At 32.5% G+C, this 20,456-nt stretch overlaps 1 protein-coding gene across 1 annotated transcript; it reads right to left on the minus strand.

The window, feature by feature from the left end:
• Window positions 1-266: 266 nt before the first annotated feature.
• LOC127728988 (von Willebrand factor A domain-containing protein 7-like) lies at window positions 267-18,801 on the minus strand. The gene is made up of 8 exons (XM_052236563.1): window positions 18,519-18,801; window positions 12,820-12,942; window positions 11,633-11,806; window positions 10,912-10,975; window positions 9,499-9,587; window positions 7,772-7,963; window positions 5,670-5,882; window positions 267-331 (listed from the first exon to the last, which is right to left on the minus strand). Exons 1-8 carry the CDS (start codon window positions 18,799-18,801, stop codon window positions 267-269), a joined length of 1,203 nt encoding a protein of 400 aa, XP_052092523.1.
• Window positions 18,802-20,456: the final 1,655 nt, after the last annotated feature.

Raw genomic sequence — 20,456 nt, forward strand, 5'->3', positions numbered from 1 at the left:
AGCTAGCTGCCCCTGCTCTAATTAGTTATCAAAGGAACCAGGATTATAATTTAATACGCCATACGCGCGTTTCGTCTACATAAGACTCATCAGTGACGCTCAGATCAAAATAGTTATAAAGCCAAACAAGTACAAAGTTGAAGAGCATTGAGGACCCAAAATTCTAAAAGGTGGGCCAAATACGGCTAAGGTAATCTATTCCTTTGGATAAGAAAATCCTAAGTTTTCCGAAAAACTCTAAATCGTGATTAGAGATCAGCACTGTTCTATCCTTCAGGTTTTGACATTTCTACCATAAAACTGACTCTGATAGTTCTGCCATAGAACAGTTCTAGGTTATAATATGTTCCAGATCTAATTAGAACAGTTCTATGACAGATTAATTTGACTGTCCTAAACAGAGGTTAAAACTGCTCCCAACTGTAGCAACATATCAACTTACTGCTAGGCTTTTGCAACAAAGGATAGGGCATTGCAGTGTCGCCTTTTATGTCGATGTGAATTTCCTCAATGGTATTGTCAACTGGAATCTGAATTCGAGGTGGCTCTAACACATTAAGTGTTTCTTTTACAACCAGGACAATGTTAGACTGCTTATCGTCCTGAAAACAAAAATGAATCTTTAAAATAAACAAATGCATATAAAGTATTGTAATCAGCTAGATAGAAAGGTGTGAAAGTTACCGGACACGTTTTGGTGTGTTTGTACATTTAATAGTACCACCTCCGTGGAAGCAGACATTCGTACATTTGATCGCAAGGTCTAACCAAAGACTTGAAATAATAGCATCAGTCAGAATACTGTAAATTCAGGGAAATTTTTTGGAGGTTTTTATTGCTGCGAATCATGCGACTGGGTGGATATCGCAATAATAAAAACTCGCATTCTGATATATGATACATATATCTGTATTCAGCTTGTCCTGAAATCCCAATAATTAATCTCGCGTTTTTGTCCATTCTACAAAAATCGCAATAATAAATTCACGCAAAAATTTCTGAGTTTACAGTGATGTGTCCGAATGAGATAAAATGTCTTTCCACAGGCTGTTATCGTGTTCGTTTGAAGGTTCTTGGTCAGACTCGGTCTTGCAAAAAACTTGATATATTTAATCATATTACATTAAAATGACATCATCCTGAATTCATGTGTAATATTCCAATTTTACGTAAAGCCACCGTCACACTAGACAAATACCATGAAGATCTCACTACAATTTATAAAAGAATAAGATCGCGGTGAGATCATGGTATGGTCGGCTTGAATATTCAATATTTCATAGTTTTCACGTTCATACAACGACCTTGCTACGATCCTGATAAGATCCTGCAACGATTCCGCTACGATAGTTACACGTTCTAGTTACGATCTTGTCACGCTCGTGTTACGTCTAATAAGACCTTACAAAGACTTACACGATCGAACCACTACTCCACTACGTTTCCACTGCGTTGCCACTACGCTCTTCGTTTGCTTACATGTGTCCATGATTGAACTGCTGGTAGAATTTATTGCATCCGTTTTTTTTTTATATCAACAGAATGAGGTCGTGCAATTATCGTAGCTAGGACGTGGCAGTATCGTAGTAAGGTCGTACTAAGGACGGCAAGTTCGTAGTAGCAGCGTATTATTATTGTCTTCCTCATCGTAGTATAATCGTATCAATATCGTAGTAGAAGCGTAATATAGACGTAGTGAAATCGGGATAGTCGCAATGAAATCGTAGTAAGGTCGCAGCGAAATCTTTTCCATTGGCTTCCCGATTGCACCATGTTTCCAATACGATGCTTCATCGCCCATCCCGTTCTTACTACGTCCTTACTACGACCTTCCTATGCTTCTACTACGACTAGTTTTGGCCACGACTGCACTACGAATGTTTTGAGCATGTTCAAAGTTGGTCGTGGACCTCCACGATCATGAAGACCTTGGCACGTCCTTACAACAACCACCACAATCTTACAACTTTTTTCATAATTTCCGAGGTCGTAGATGGATCGTGGTCCTAGAATAATTGGGATATAAAGCATCATTCAAAGACAAATGAGATAATTACAGATCAACTTTTGGTACAATATTTTATGTAATGACACTTTTGATTAAATAACGTGTGCCGTCAATTCCACACGTCTTTGCAAAACAATTTTTCGAAATCGCATTCGACGTTACCGGAATATCTATAATGTTAAATTTGGAACATTTTACGAGTATTATATTAGTATAGGAATAACAGAACAGGATTTTATACTTGGGTGTTTAAAATTATACATAAATGGTACGTTGACTGTTTCAGAAGAGATGATAATTCAAACATGTGTGACAAAGCGTATTGACGATATTCAACTAAGCAAGTTACCATCCTTGAAATAAAAAAAAAGAGAATTTTATCTTATACTTACATCTGCATCTTCGTTGTGCTCATTATAAAAGTTGTCCAGGGCATCTCTTTTCTTTCGACCTACAGTACAATGTAGCACATTTGAGTGTGTGTCTGAATTCTTTTATTGATGCAAATTTGCTTATATTGCATAGTTCTATCAAATGATAATGGCACTTGTAATATATAAATAAGCATTGAATTTTGTGCTTTCAGAAAATAAGGCAATATAATCTTTTTTTTTTTTGAATTCGTTACCACGATACATATAGCTATTTGGTTAACCTTTCATGAATACATTGAAAATTCTTTGGAAAAAAGTTAATTTCAGAACTGAAAAATCATGTATAAAGCGATGTATGTATCGCAGTGTTTTTTTTTTGTTTTTTTGCTGTCTTTGAAGCACGGAGTTACCTTGCATGGATACTGGGATGTATAGGAAGATATGTAATCCACTGCTTTCAGTTTCATTCGTTTCTTCAACATATAGATTAAGAATAGGCGTTTGTAAACTTTAAAGAAGGAATTAAATGCAAATGAAATAATTTCAAATAACTACTGATTGTAAATCTGCAAAGATATAATGCTATTCTTTTGGAAGGAAAACAAACATGTATTATTATAATATGGTATATAGTTCATTATGTGTGGAACATCAGCTCTTATGGTTCTTGTGATATTGTTTTGTCCGCAAATTACCAAAAACATATCACAAAGGATAATAACAACAACGTTTTCGCGCCTTATATTTGATAAACTGACCTATTGCTGGCTTTGAGTTGTCACTATACTTCAAACCGTTGTGATTTGTTGCTGAACATGTACCCGTGACGGTAAAGAATATTTGGAGATGGTTTTCTGCTATAAGACTATCGATCTTTTCTTGTTTATAAGGATCTTTTGGCGTAGAATCAGTAAATACGTATATAATGGACCCAGGAGAAGATGCATTCGCAGCTGAAAACAACATAAAATGTTCAGAAAATTATAGTAAAGGCTTGATACGGGTTATGTTCTTCTCATATATTTTATGATGGTATGATACTAAACCCCTAACGGGAGGGATTGTGCTTGATTTTCATATGATGAAGACATAATCTATCAATCAGTCAGTTTAATTGAGGTCTGGAGCTGGCATGTCAGTAACTGCTAGTAGTCCTTTGATTCATGTATCATTGTCACTTTGCTTAGTTTCTTTTGTTACCTATTCTGACATCGGACTAGGACCTCTTTTAAACTGAGTTTTACTGTGCGTATTACTGTGTGTTTGTTTAATCTACATTGGCTAGAGGTATAGGGGAGGGTTGAGATCTCACTAAACAAGTTTAACCCCGCCGCATGTTTGTGCCTGTCCAAAGTCAGGAGCCTCTGGCCTTTGTTAGTCTTGTATGTTTTTTAATTTTAGTTCATTTATATGTTTAGGAGTTTAGTATGACGTCCATTTTCACTGAACTAGTATATATTTTTGTTTAGGGGCCAGCTGGAGTCCGCCTCCGGGTGCGGGATTTTCTCGTTGTGTTGAAGACCCATTGGTGGCCTTCGGCTGTTTTTTACTCTTTGGTCTGGTTGTTGTCTCTTTAACACATTCCTCATTACCATTCTCTATTTTATTGATTGATAATATGTATTTCAATTTGTTAATGCATCAGTGCTTCCGAAGGAACAAGGATATAAATAAGTTATTTATTTGTTAATTTATTTTCTAGACAGTAACCCGCTAAATTGGTGTAAACGTTTACGAAACTGTTCGGTGTATTTATTCTTGAGAAACTTCTCTTATGTGAATTACTTCATTTCCACTCTTTTGGCCAGTTTTTTCATCGAAATTTTTTATTCAGACAACCCGAATTTCTTGATCTACGTTTGTAATTTGTCCTGCAAAGTGAAGTTACATTTATTTCGATGTGCCCTGTGGTTGTCATAATGTTCCTGTATTTTGCAGTGTCGGTCTTTTTATGACAAAACTTGACTTCTTAGATTTTTTGTGGAAATATGGTTTTTAGAAGACAATCTTGTCATACTATTGAACAGTAGACATATATTACTTCTTAGGTATTAAAACGATTAACGAAACATGCATTCAAATTGACATTACTCTACTATTTTTGAAAATCATTTTTAATTTTGTGTATTTCAAAATGATATGTTGAATTGTATGAAAGAAATACTCTTAATTTTATCCCTTACCTGACTCAATAGCAGATAACGAAAATTCAGGACAATCATTACCACTACCGCCCTGTGCCTTTATACCATTAATCCAGTTGGCAATATCTGCTGATTTTGTAGTCTTTTGTACATTTACTGATGTCACTGTAAAAACAACTTTGAATCGTTACGATAGGCATATCACAAACAAAAATACCCAGTCAAATATCTTATTCCAATTTTTTTTCCTTACAGATATTTTACAAATATCTCGGATTTGTAATATGACGGTCGCTTTCAACGTATTAAAATCAAGAATTGAAAGTGTTTCTGGAGAAACCCTGATAAGGTAAGCCGAAGACAAAAAATCTTTTTTACAGAAAGCATAAACACCAAAAAAAGGATTAAACAGAACAGCTTAATTCGATGAATGTTAAACTTGGGGTTAATGTTTTACATGATACGGTATTCAGGGAGTTTTCCTGGTTGCAATTCATTTGTTTGGGTGTATTCGTAGATTAGGTTAAAGTGATCTGAATACTAACGCCATCTTTACCGAACTTAACATAACTGTCTCTTAAGCAAAGCAATTTTTCTTACATCTGTTAAAGGGGTATTAGCTGTCAAATTCATGTTCACCAATTTGACTCAAAATTTCATATTTCATTTATAACATACTTAAAAGTCTATCCAAATTCTTTTATTTTTAATAACTTAACATGATTAGCTCATGCGTAGCTCATCCAAGTTAAGGGTTAATTTAGATTAAAGTTCGCATGAATACGGATTCAAATGAGTTAAATTATTGACTTTCAAACCAATTATACATTATCGATGTTTTTTAGATTATTTAGACAAGATTGAACCAAAACTGACTGCGAATAGCGAAATTTTATTTCACAATTCCGCTTTTATAAATTTTGAAACAAAAACAAAAACAAAAAAAAACATATTTTGTTTTTTGTCAACTTTGTAGCTAATGCCCCTTTAAGCTTTTTAAAAGTTGGAATGTAATGAAATACTAATTAATTCAATGAATTTAGCAAAACGAAGAAATTTGTTAATTCTCAAATTTGTTCCCATTTTTCTAATTCTATGTTGAATCAATTTTTGATAATATCAGAGGTCAGAAAAGAGACTTACCTGGATCACTAAACGTAACAAGTATATAATTAGATGGTGCATTGGAAACTGTACTGGCAGTCTGTATAATACTTTTTGACTCTTGTATGATCGTTGGTAAATCAGAAACCATTGATCCACTCGTGTCGATTACAAAAACTAAGGAGTAACTAGAGTCTAATTGTAGCAGATTCATGAACTTTTCTTTACTAATCAAATGCCGTATCCCATTTGCTACAGAAAAAAATCACATATTTGTTTATAGATATAGGAGGATGTGGTATGAGTGCCAATGAGACAACTCTCCATCCAAGTAACAATTTATAAAAGTAAACCATTATAGGTCAAGGTACGGCCTTCAACACGGAGCGTTGGCTCACACCGAAAAGCAAGCTATAAAGGGCCCCAAAAATTATTAGTATAAAACCATTCAAACGGGAAAACCAACGGTCTAATCTATATAAAAACGAGAAACGAGAAACACGTATGAACTACATAAACAGACGACAACTACTGTACATCAGATTCCTGACTTAGGACAGGTGCAAACATTTGCAGCGAGATTAAACGTTTTAATGGTACCAAACCTTCTCCCTTTTTCTGAAACAATAATATAACATCACAAAGAAAGACACACTATAAAATATCAATTGGAAGGCTTAACTTAATCAAAAAACGTAAATTAACACACAATGAACGAATAACTTTGATCTGTGATACCTGAATGCAAATACATAGTTAATAAAAATTATAAGGGATAAATAACTAAGGTCAAAAGTAAATAAACAGGTTGAAACAAAGTTAAAGTATGATACCACTGTGAAATGTTAAACAATATTTAGAAAATCATCACTTTTGAAAAAACCTGCGTCATATCATACACAGGTAAATGAAAATAATTTTGTTGTTAAGTATACTTCTTCTTCTGTGTGTATAAAATCTTCCGATTAGGAATACCAAGAAATTTCTTTAATCTCAATAAAACTAATTTAACACTTGGTACATATGGGGTGAATATCAACAATAAAACTATACAATTAGTGCTAGATAAAATTTCCTGTACAGGTGCAGGAACATTATTTAAGGAGAAATGAAATAATTTTGATGTTCATAGTACGAAGAAGTGAAAATTTGTAGTAATTCCAAATAATCAAAGCTGGTATATAGACAAGATCCATGTTAACATTAAATAACAAAAAAGCATTACAACTAGTATCAACAGGTCAAATTAACAAGAAAGTACGATTTGAGAGTACTCGCAGTTACTGGCAGCTAGTTAAAGGCCAAAACAATTAAATAATAAAAAATCATGCATCAGAGACTGAAATCAACAAAAACTCATCCCAGGGATTTAGTATTTTAACGTCATGAGCAGTCAAAGAGGACATGACTAGTGCAATGCCAAAAATAAATGTATCGACAGGTAGTAGGATAGTAAGGAGTGACTTCTTTATAGATAAAAATGAACGTGTGTGTGTCTCTATACATCCCGTTTGAAAAGAAAATACAAATTTAGTTATGTTTTAATTTGCTAATGACAAAATCGATATTAGTGCCAATGTAAACTATATTCAGAGATCTAATTACAACATTGGTACGATAACCCTTACTAATAAGTTTGTTTAAAGGTTCGATGAGTTTACACGGATCACATAGTGATTTCCGCACTTTAAGTACAATATTACCGTAAAATTTAGGATGTGAATACAATTTTTAATAAGTTTTCTACAGGTACAGCCAAATTTACTAATTAAATCTTTGTATCTTTGAAAGAATTTAGTAAAAGTTTTAAGTAATTTATGGTAACGAAATCCCTGACTTAATAATTTACCAGTGATGCATTGATTACGTTCGTTAAAATCTATGACATCACTAGATGTCATAGATAGAATAAATATATTTTTGTTATATAGCATCATGTGAAAAATAGTTCAACGGTGATAAATATCTATTTTATGACACAGACACATATTAACTCAAATACAAAGACATATTTCAGCGTGAATCATCAACTTTCAACAGCTTTCAACAGTGATTTCAAAAAGATCGCCCTATATATGTGCACTGGAGCCCTACAGCAGAGGTATTAGCGGAAAAAAGTAGGTGACTTAAATTAAACTTACTGTTGTCGTTAAAGAAGTACACAGTATGGTCAATAGCTGTTTGAGCTGCTTGTGTATGTTTATAAAAATGCGGAGACCTATCAGGGACTTTTGAATCTTTATTTATTCCACCCGTCGCTGCGCTTGTAGTTGTGGTGTTGTCAGTTGGTCCTCCATGGCTACATTTGCCCTTTGTATTGGCTTTTGGGTCCTCTAGCAAAAGAAATGACATATCAAATGTTAAGAACTATTACAATAGTATCAAATATTATTTTTTTGTTCTTTGTTCCTATCTCAAATGACTAAGTTTGACTATGTAAATTAAGGATTACACTTTAGACACCTTTTAATCGCCTCAGTGATCTCGTCACGTACCACAAGTTGACAGGGATATGGAAATATTGCAATCAGGTCTTCATTAGTCTAGCAGTAAACTCGTTGCAAAAGGGACATCCGTTTTGCTTTGTATGGTGTCTAGTTGCATTCGCAGCTACGTCTGTTCGGAAGTGGTAGTGTCTCGTGTAGAGTGAGTGCCACGTTCTCTGCTCTTTGAATTGGTACGTTAAAAAATTTGATTCAGTGTATAAGACAAAACTTAGATCGTATTTATATATCATTAACATGTCTTAGTCTTGAATATACATGCATGATTTCCCGCTGAAGTTTAATGTCGACCATACATCTTTATGTAAACAGTGTTTCGTTATAGCAAACCGTAATGAATACTTGACAAAATGACTATGAAACATACATTGTACAACAATTACACTAAGAACTTTTGAATAACATAATCAGAACTTTTGAATAACATAATCATATAATAATTTTACCAAAAAAAAGGTCAGGATTTTACAGGATTTTCCCAAAGGAGAAAAGTTTTTTTATCGTTTGGCTGCAAATTTACATAGTGTGCGTAAACATTCATGACTGCAGCTGATCAAACAATTATTGTAAAGTATTAAACGGTCACTAGACTAACAAAAACTAAACCTGCAGTTGATTTCAGAGAGTGCTGTGGTTTAGTATTTTAATTTTTATTAGGTTTATTTTTAGTGTTTGTGTCTTTGAAAGGTAGCGATTTTAGAAAAATGCAAAATTTGAAGACCGGGGGCCGTTATCCGTAGAGAAGTTGCTAAGAAGTTTAACGTCCGTCATCATGAGTAAATCAATTAATACACACCACAAGCGATGCTAAGACTTTTTATCCGTCACTACCGAATCTACATGATTCTTAAGACGTGTTTTGTTGTTAAAGCAGACGGTGTTTCCACTGTCGATGTACCTGTTCGTTTTACTTATATGTTCACGGATATTCTATTCCCATGAAGTTAGAGCAATTTCTACATAATGTACTTTTACTTGAAATGTATTGCTTTTGTTTAAATTATTTTTTTCTGATTGACTTAAAAGGGGTTTAAGATATCAATGGGGCAATCAGAAACCACAGGCAACACCGTGAACAACAGAAAAAAGTCTAAATGACAAGCAACTGTTCACAAAATACTGCACAGAAAACTAAAGATTGAGCAACACGAAACCCACCAAAAACAAGGGTGAACACAGGTGCTTCGAAGATGGTAGTTTCTTATCAAACATATATCGCTAGCATTTGTATGCTAGCAAACTAGCAGCTCTATTTTCAAAAATTATGAACCTTTTTTATTTTCTAAATTTTAGTTTATGTTTTGTAATTTCAGTAATTAAATGGAGAACACTTGCATTTTGAAATAAACATATAATATACTTACTGTATGGCTTTTGAATGTCTTGTCCTGATTTATAACCGCTTGTCAAAAACTGCTTTTTCGGCAAGATTATATTGAATACACAAACTCCTCTAAAAAGGAAAAACTTTGGTGCACATAGATTTCATTTAGTCGTGAGAAATTCTATTTTTCATATGTCTGAAAAACTATATTCAAACAGTGTATGTTAGATAGAATATTCATGAAAGGAATCTAATTTGTAACTTTTTTAAATAATAATTTCGTCACTATTTCAAAAGCATAGAATGATACTGAGAAATAGACAAAAGGACGAAGTAACTTTCTGTTAAAAGATGACGGTACATGTATGATAATACCACTATTTGGACCCTTTGGATTTGAAAAATCAAAAAGTATGACGCAACTACATCAAATCCTTCACAAGAAATTAATTAGTCTTTCAGATATTGGTGCTTTAGCTTTATTAATGGACTTACACATTTGCTTTAGGGCTTCGATGTTTCGAGTTTAATGCAAAACTCCAAAACTTCCAATTAGCCTCATTTCGAGATCTTGATATTAAGAATATTTAGATTTTAAAACTTTAAAGAAAGAAATATATTTTGCTACAAGGTGTCTTAAAAGTGTTCAAGAGGGTATGGATCATTTCTGCACTAAAGTATAAATAAAAGAGTCAAGATTATATCTGTTTATTTATTTGTTACTTATTACATTGCATGTATGTTTCATTACAATCCGTAGTTTTGATTGGCTGACTACAATCACGAGGCACTCCACTATCATATTTTATTTCCGTATAATTACATAACATGTATGTTTCATTACAATCCGTAGTTTTGATTGGCTGACTACAATCGCGAGGCACTTCAATATCATATTTTATTTCCGTATAAAATACAAAAGAAATGACTGCATGTGCTTTCCGTGGCAATGTTAAAACAATGGATTGAAAAAAACAAACGAAAAGCTAAATGTAACTCTTTATTATATGGTTATAGCTTAAATTTGAATTATAAGAATTGAATGCTTTTTTTTTTTAATTTTATAGGGTTGTTAAAGCGTTGATCGAGCGCACATTTTTAATATTTATTCCTTCCACAAAATTTGCTTCGATCAACGCTTTTGCATCCTAATAGAATTACAAATAAGAAACATTCAATTCTTAAATAAAATTAACTTAATCTGGATAGGATACAAGAATTTTACTTTAAGATTGCAGTACTTTAGAAATTGTATTTCAAATTTGTTAAATTCAAAGGCAATACGTTCATTATTCTGTGTTATTTTGAGTTCTATTTCTGTTTAACCTTTGCGGTTCCCAATGTTTGGTTTCAAACATAATGGAATAGAGCATTTTTCTTCCAAACTTGAAACTTTTCTAATTGAAAACAGTTTTACGTCTAAATTGTTAAAAACAGAAGAATAAATACATACGAACAACTTTTACAAGCGTCGTCGTTGGAACCTGCAGTTGGTAATAATGTTACTCCTGTCATACCTGAAAACATAAAGTTTTGTAAAATATAATATTTAAACATTTATAAGCAGAAAAATACATATAATATTAAAGTACTAATTGAAGATTAACTCCGTATATAACTTCCGCACGACAAATGTGTTGGGAATGTCATAGATTTGTATGATTATGAACTATTATTAATTATTTTAATGGTCTATATCATGCTGCAAGGTAATTGTTTGTCCGATATTTTAACACATATTTGAGAAAACGTTTCCGTTGTTTTGTCAGATTTGACTTATTACCGACAAGCTCGGACCATTTTGTATAACGTCGAATCTTGCATGACCAGTAGAATAAAAGATGTCCGATCCAAGGCCCTTACACCACTCCCTCTTCTTTTAAATAAAACGTCAAATTAAGTGATGAGGTCACCAAAAAAAGAATTACGAGAAGATGACTGTGAACAAAAAATACAAGTTTAAGGATGTATATTGCACAAGCGTCAAATTTCAGCCTTATCTCGATCTTTTAATTATTACTCGACAATTATCTGCCATGAACTGGTATCTGCATCTTTTTGTCCATCCCCCACCCTCGTCTTTTATAAATATTCTTAAACTGAGAATGACGTTAACATGCAATAATGACAAACAGAGGATAGTATAGGATAAAAAAAAAAAAAAGAACACTCACCGACAGCGGGATATTTATTTGCGCCGTTCTCTTCAATCCAGTTGGTATTTGAGTAAAACATTTGTAAAATATGTAAAAATTGCCCAATAAGTTGTCGTGATAATTCATAATTAGGATTATGCTTGTGTAGTTCCGATAGAAGTTGTGTACGTATACCCTGAAGCTTTAAGTTACCTACAAATAAAAAAAAAAGTACAACAACTGCATTACAAAATTTACAATGCACTAGTAAGAGTAAAACAGAGGAGTGACATTCGTAAGGATATCTAAACATGTATAATGTTTAATTCATCTGTTGATGTAACACTACCTTTTCAAACAAAGTTTATTTACAATATAAATTAATGGCACCAATTGTTTTATACCTGATGCAACATCGTTGACGTCCAAAGCTTGAAACAAACGTTGGAGAGCTGATAAAACCAAAAGGGACCAAAAGTATAGCCGGACCAAGACTTGGAACCAGAAATATACACGAGGGAGATAACTCTTTAATTCAAAATGATTTACAAAACTTTAACCGTATATTCAAGCCATTTGTCGAAGTACTGGCTACTAGACTGGTGATCTTATCGGGGACTAAAAGTCCACTAGTAGATAATTACGAAGTAAACGATATTTCATAAGATCAGCTCATTATAATATATAACAACGTTGAGACCGAAGGTTAATTTGCACAATAAGGAAGTTTTAACTTCTCAAAATGTCAATGTACAAATTCCAGATCAGACATCTTGTCTGAGTTATGGATATCGGCCGATATCTCATTGTGTCAAAAATGAATCCATTTGCGCCACAACTTATTTGCACCAATGCTACTTCTGCGCCATTTCATTTAGAAAACTATAGGTTTCATTTGCGCCGGTAAAACAATCATACATTTGCGCCAATTTTGTCTTATCAGTTCTATTCTTTCACGTTATTTAAAGTCGTGCGATATTCATGCTTGGAAAATCTGTGTGTTTGGGTCTTGTTTTCATATTTAGGTTAATACCACGTCTCCTTTTATTGATGATTAATCACAGAAAAAGGTAAGATGTTTTCGAATTAGCTGAAGTAAGGAACCTTATTGCATGTGATGAAATTGTCAAAATTACGCGTAATTTTCTAACAGTTGTAAATGTGTTTACATTGAGAATAAAAAAAATAATAGATAGGTAATGTCCAAAGAATGACAAAACTATTACTTTGTTCTATCTGTTCGCCGTTGAAATGCCACGCTGCTACGTTGTGGTGATCCTGGTCAACTTTGTTGTTGTAACTGACAATGTTGTCAATTGCATCCTGTAAGCGCCTCGGTGATCTTGAACCTGAATTTGAAAACATAAAAATCTATATTCAATTTATTCAAACGACTGGTGAACGGATGAAAATGAAACGGTGCACTCACACAGAGAATGCAACTGAGGCTCAAAATGACACGTACCACAACCAAAAAAAACAGGGATGTTATCAGCAGATCTTGTCTCTTATATATGAAATATGAAACCCGTACGTTGTATTATGAGTCATTTTAAAATGGGTCCAACGCAAAATTCAAGAAAGAACATTGTGCCTACAATGATTATAACTCATACATATGATATAAATGATCAACCTGCACTTCATGCCTTCCAAAATGTTTAGGCCAATATTTGTCAAGAAAATCATAAGTAACTATACTGAAGTTTGAAGCCAGAAATTATATGGCAATATCCAATTAAGAAATCCGAAACTATACATGTTTCACATACAAGCAGAACATTGTCCAATTTGAATTAATGAGATGTTTGATGTTCTGTGAGTAGAAATATGATGTTTCTCTGTCTGGCAGTGCAGGAAGAACTGTTGTGCAGATCATAAAAGTCAATCAGAGAATTTGTAACTACTAATGAAAGCCATTCAAAATAGCTTACATGTAAGTTAAGAAAATTCTTCCGTGAAATCTGCGGGCCCTCCTGAGAAACTGATTATCACACGTCATGGCTGCTCGTTTATAAATATGATATAATTTGGATATGAGTTTTGAATGTTAAATCCACAATTTTTTTCATAAAAATATAATTTCCATACACACCATGAAATTCATGGAATGCAATAGATATTGGGTTGGAGGCATTCCTAAAATTAAAAAAAGGTACTTTTCAGTTAATATAATAGCTGTAAACAAATATCTTTACACATGCGCACGTATACAACACCAATAAAAACATGGCGGCAAACAAATTAAGGTCGTCCTATGCAATTTTAAAAGGTTTTATCCAGAAATGATCGAGGATGTAAATTTCGTTGAAATTGTAAACACTAAACGCATTCAAATATGCCCCCGATTTCTTTCAGGAATTGTTCTGATATGGTATTGTCCTCATTGTATCTTCTTCCTTTTTCAAACAGGATTTAGACATTCTTATCAAAGCAATGTCTTTTGTTCACAGTTGATGAATATGATATTCTGCGAATAATTCTGTTGACGTTATACTACGATATGTCTGATCTATATGTAATAACTTAATTGTTTTTATTTTTATAAGTGTATGTTTAGGAATCAGCTGTAAAAATGTTTTGTCTTTCAATGAAATAACGATTTGGCATACCAAACTATAAGCCTGGTATCTTTGATGAGTTTTGTTTATACATGCAATTATATGTTGGTCTTTTCACAAATAAATCTTTAAAAAAATACTCTTAAGTTATCAACATTTTTGTATATTTTTACGATCAATTCTAATTAAAAGTATCTTTAAAAAAATACTCTTAAGTTATCAACATTTTTGTATATTTTTACGATCAATTCTAATTAAAAGTTTAAGTTATCAACATTTTTGTATATTTTTACGATCAATTCTAATTAAAAGTATTTTAATTAGAATTGATCGTAAAAATATACAAAAATGTGTATATTTTTACGATCAATTCTAATTAAAAGTATTTTAATTAGAATTGATCGTAAAAATATACAAAAATGTTGATAACTTAAGAGTATTTTTTTAAAGATTTTTGTGAAAAGAGTTGCCGTATTTTATGTGGGATGGTACTTTCGAAACACTTTTTGAAATTTAAATTCGTGATCAGTTGATGGTCAGTCATAGAAGGAGAGTACTAAAACACTCGCAAGCAAGAAAAAAGCTAGTACATTTCATTCAAGACCGCCGTACCAAATAAAATACAAAATGTTTACATGAAACTGAAAAACTAAGTTCTGTTCAGTACAGTATTTATAGGGATAAACTGTACACAAATAAAATATCTTCTGGCCACTATAACTGATAGTCAGATATTTTTTGAAAAAGAGATACGACTGGTAAATGATGTTTTTCAAATCAAGAACTTAATGTAATTACAGTAGTTATCAATATGTTCGGTTATGACAAAATGTTGTATAGCTTTGTTTTGTTTCTCGTATGAAGAATAGAAATCCTGATGCATACAAAACATAGATGAGACTCAATTATTTAAACAAAATATGACCATTGAGGGCGCTAAAACCTGTCTTATAGACTTCTAGCACATATGTTTCAGGTAAAAAAATATTTTGGAATTGACAGCTTGTGGATTCCCTCTGCAGAGAAGTAAGGTTTGATATGTTCATATTTATAGATTAGTTATATCGCCTTTGAGGAATAGCCATTAATTGATTTGGAAGTCGTATAAAGTAAAAAATCTATTTAATTTTTTTAGATTGTGTCTGCATCGTAACAAAAACAATACTTTGAGGAAGGTGTCACAATTGAAAACAAACAAAGAAAGTAAATACCTACTTATGTTTTCATCGAAGGTTATGCAATTACTTTACGATGAGAGTAATTATACAGTAGAAATAATCTCACAACCCAACATTTAACTTTAATTATCATTTTGCTAAAGCCAAGTTTGTTAACTACCTTATAAACACAAATCCAAGTCAGGAGCCTGTAGGTCAGTGGTTGTCGTTAGTTCATGTCTGTCATATTTGTTTTTTCGTAAATTGTTTTGTTATAAATTAGGCCGTCAGTTTTCTCAATTGAATTGTTTCATATTTTTCATGTCGGGGCCTTTTAGAGCCGACTATACGTTATAGGATTTTTCTCGATGTTGAAGGTCGCACTGTTGCCTATAATTGCTAACATCCACTTCATTTGAACTTTGGTGGATAGTTGTCTCATTGGCAATCATATCACATCTCCTTATTTTTTTTATATATGAACGTTTTCTAAGAATAATGAAGTGGGCGATAAAAACTTTCAAACATTCCGACATTACCATTTTATGTGGTGATGGTTTCCTATCGACAAAAGTACGGTATATATAACCAATTAACTTGAAAAAGGGATAGGCTACTGGCTGTGAAAACATGAAAACCCCACACGAATTCCTTTAAATTCCACCCGCTGAAGAACAGTATACAAATATTGTTATCTTAAAGCAAAGTTTACTTCACAATCAAATAAATGTGTTATGATAACTTGGTACTCCAAACTCAATCATCTTAGATTCGTACGGTGACATGGCACTTTAAATTGGAATTAATAAAATGTTGGTGCAATGTTTTTAAGCTCGTGTTTAATGGTATAGTAAGCATATACATAGTACGTTCAACTGAATATCTACTGTCAAATGAGAATTCAGTTCATTTTGCAGTGTACAGAAACCTAAACTATACAGTGTATTTTGTACAAGCACGCATGGGAGAAGTAATTTCTCTACTGTTTTTGATAATTTCAGAAATGACGATAACTTTACCTACCTGTCTTTTTACCTGAACTTATACGTGATATGAAATAGTATCTAATAATCTAGCAAAATAAGTACATTATAGAAATATAACTTAAACATGGTGCAGGTTTTGGAGCTGGATACATGTACCTGCTGCATTGTATGATTAAGGTGTAATGAGTAGAACACATGCAAAAAACCCAACATTCTTAATTTGTTACGTGTGATTTGTAATTCATTATCTCCGTCTTACATAAAACATTCATTTGTTTATCAATTTTCGTAAAAGATTCACAAAACTGCCTTAAATGTTAGCTGATGCATTCAAATTGTTTCAAGTGAATTACTTGAGGTTGCATGAGTCCACCTGATTCCAAAAGCTTTCTATTTTCTTTTCATTCTAATTCTTTTCATAGTGATCACATGATAATTTGTCAACTACCGTATTAGTTATTTCAACATTGGGTCAAAAAGCACAAAAGAAGAAAATAGGTATTGAACCTTAAAATTCGGGTCACAAAGAACGACGAAGTTGATAAAAAAAGAAAGGAATATATACTAGATAAACTAGATACACATGCAAGTAAAGACCTATAAAAACTGAGAATTCTCACAACTAAAGCTATGTACAACAGAATACTTTTGCAACTTAAGTTAATATGTTTAACAGTGAACTAAAACTAAAGCTATTTAAACAGAGGACTATTTCAACCTAAACTATGTTCAACCCCCCCCCCCCCCCCCCCCTCCAAACCTGGGACAGTGGTGTAACAGCATAACACATGAACAAACTAATCACTTGAAAAGGGCTAAACTCATCAGATCGATACAAAGCAGAAAAACAAGTAACAAAAACACAAACCGGACGTGGCAGGGTATTTACACATCCCCACAACAAAAAAGACACTAAGTACAGATCTGATAGTACTCGCAGTTACTGACAGCTAGTTCAAAGCCAATAACAACTAATAGAAAAATCATGTATTGAAGACTGAGACTAGAGTCCTGCTAAAATAACACACAGGGCCGAATAATGCCGTATCAGGAAGTATACACCGGATATGTAAGTACATTTATCATTTATTTAAAAGTAAAAATTGATAATTTTGTATGGTAACATATGTGTTATAAGATTTTATAAGGAAAATGGATTGAAAAATAAAAATGTGACATTTATTAATGTTTTTTCCGTATTTAATTTCATATCCATCACTAAATCATATGTTATACAATATAAGTCTTAGTATAATAAAAGGATAAATAATTATACAATTTGAGAATATGCATTTTCGAGTTTTTTTTATAGTGTACACGTATGGTGTGTCAGATGGTTGTCTATAATTTTAAAATATGTTTGAAAATTTAATCCATCATAACCAAAACAGCAAACGGAAAGCAAACAGGAAAAATATTACTAGTAAAAATCAAACGTATATATATTCGAATTTACAGGGGGTCTCGGTGGCCGAGTGGTCTAAGTAGTTACTACTGTAATCACTAGCCAGTCAACACTGAGGTTGTGAGTTCGAACCCCGCTCGTGCGGGTGCACTCGACTCCAATCTTAATTGACTAGGATTGTCAGTTTTCCTATCGAAGGTCGGTGGTTTTCTCCGGGCGCTCCGGCTTCCTCCACCAATAAAAACTGGCCGCCACGAAATAGCCCAAAAGCGGTGCTTAAAAGTGGCGTTAAAACACCAAAAATCAAATCAAATCAAATCGAATTTACAAACAAAAGATATCGGAACACTAGATAAAGTCAATATCTCAATATTCAGAAAGACAAATCGAGACACTAGTTAATATGTGTTAATACCTCATAGGATCAGTACATTTTGGACAATTGTTTAAACCATAGTGTAGTAATATAATTATTTAAGGTTTAATTTTTGCAATCATATATTACTAATTGATCCAAGACGAATTATTATGATGAAAAGCTTTAACCATTAAAGTTATTAAATGATGTTATCTTTTTCTGTTTGGATAAAGATATGCTTAAAACTGCAACTATGAAAGGCGAATGTTGTTTTGACTTGCCGTTCCCTCATAGGATGTTATTCAATTTTATTTGTTAGAAAGAGATGGGCCTTTTACAATAATGAAAAAAAAAATATTATGTAGGAATTGATCCAGTTGGTAATGATACATGTATAACTCATCTATCTGGTCCAGAGAACTAGTCCGATAACATAGATTTTTGAAATTATGTTTTACCTGCGTAAACCTTATCGTATAGCTTCTTAGCAGTAATGTCTTGGATTCCCGTCAACGAACCAGAGCTTGGTGTTGATCCTCCAGGAGTAAGCGGTGTTTCTTCATAAAAGGCTGCTACTGCTTTCAGAATTCCAATTTCTGTTATTTCTGCGTGGGTAAAGTCATCTTTACCAACATATTGTCCGTATGGGTTAGGAAAAAATGCTTCTGTATATGTAAAAGTCCAAATGAATAACAAAATATGAGGTATGGTGCGAATTTTCATTATATGCAATGTTCCCATGTTCGTGTCGCAAGAAGTTATGATTACAGATAAAATTTTCAAAATTAGCCACGCGTTTTTATTTATGATAATGTGGAAACAAACGTTTAGCTTTGCGTTGTATATACAGGTATCAGAATTAATATAGTATGAGCGAATATTATACGTCACTTGTAGATATAGGAATCTCAAGTGTTTTTGATAAATTCACTCAATTTATTTAACATTTAAATGGTTTTTCCGTGTTGACTTTAAACAGCACTTTATCGTCTTTTTTTCTTTTAATTCCACAAAATATGAAATGAAATTGCAAATGAAATTCACATGCATTTTACACATTTTAAAGATGTTAGTGTACTTAACTTTCCGTTCTTTCATTTTCATTTTGTAATAAATTGTAGGATATAAACTTACGAGAAACTAAATGAGTTCTTTAAGCATATGTATATCAAAGAAATAGTTTAATGAGAATTGGTAACTTGTTTAACATTCCAGGAACTCGTGCATACAAAAAGATTATTTATCGTATTATCATTAATTTTGTTGTCAAAGAAAAGATATTAAAATTACGTATAATACTGTTTTCTGTACTCACAATACGTGTCTCTGGAATAACATTTATTATGTACGCCTGAGACTAAGTTTGGAAAAACAAAAAATATAAAACAATTTAGAGCATAGCAACCAAAAGAAACAACAGAACCGCAAAAACCCGTCTAATCGATTGGTTCCTATGCAGTGAACATTATGTGAAATATGTAAACAGGCTTTTGTTGAATATTCTTGCATCTAACCTCCTTTTGTTAGTCCACCGATTAAAAGGGGGATGGTTTAGAATTTGATATGTCAAAAATAGTTTAACCCTCTACGTGTTCATGTCCTTAGTGAAAAAAACATTGTCATTTCTACCTGTTTATCTTTTTTAAGACTAGGGCGATTTAGAGCATAATGTATAGATACCTGTCTATTGTTGAAGATTAAATGTTGACCTCTAGATGTCTTTGGGTTGTTTATGTCGTCAGTTTGCTGTCTTATTGATTCAACAACACACATCTCCTTAATTCATAAGGATAAATAACGGACTGATTTTAATACTATATTTGTGACTATTTTTTTTATAAAATAAATATGAAAAATTATGAAAAATGGATAAGTATACTTGTACTTAGTATACAGTTAAAATGAGATGTAATCTACGTAAAGATTATATACAAAATCGTCACCTTTTAAACGTCATAATAGGCACAATCGGTAAGGAAAGTAGTAACACGTTTTTTTTATATGCAATGATATAAAAATCAAGATATATGATCTACGATGACTCCAGTACATCAGCTGTGTACAGTGTGAAACATACATGATTATTCTGGCGTACTTTTAGTTTCAAAATGTTATTACTTTAAAAAAAAAATTGGCGAATGCACAGAATCGTTCCTACGTACATTTGAAGCTTACCACCACAAAGAAACCATGTCATTGAATATTTCAGTTCTGTTCTCACTGTAAACTGTAAACATACAGTGTTTAGCGTTGTCTCCTTTCTAACCAACAACGCGAGGATTTTATGTGTTTTCAAACATCCATATGCAGTTTACAATTTTTTTTATACTTTTTAAATTTATTTCCTTCTGTTTTGTAACTGACAGTTATTAATTAACGTCTGGTGGTGTCAGGGA

Source organism: Mytilus californianus, unplaced genomic scaffold (assembly GCF_021869535.1).
Source record: "Mytilus californianus isolate M0D057914Y unplaced genomic scaffold, xbMytCali1.0.p SCAF_2, whole genome shotgun sequence".
In the NCBI taxonomy this organism is placed as follows: Eukaryota; Metazoa; Mollusca; class Bivalvia; order Mytilida; family Mytilidae; genus Mytilus; species Mytilus californianus.

What these genes read in the sequence shown, in the direction of transcription:
- LOC127728988 (XM_052236563.1), bottom strand. Translation starts at nt 18,801, where the DNA reads ATGGGAACATTGCATATAATGAAAATTCGCACCATACCTCATATTTTG. An exon ending in CGGCGAACAGATAGAACAAA is followed by an intron (nt 11,807 to 12,819) that starts GTAATAGTTTTG and finishes TTTTATTTGTAG; the next exon opens with GTAACTTAAAGCTTCAGGGT. An exon ending in AAATAAATATCCCGCTGTCG is followed by an intron (nt 10,976 to 11,632) that starts GTGAGTGTTCTT and finishes TTATGTTTTCAG; the next exon opens with GTATGACAGGAGTAACATTA.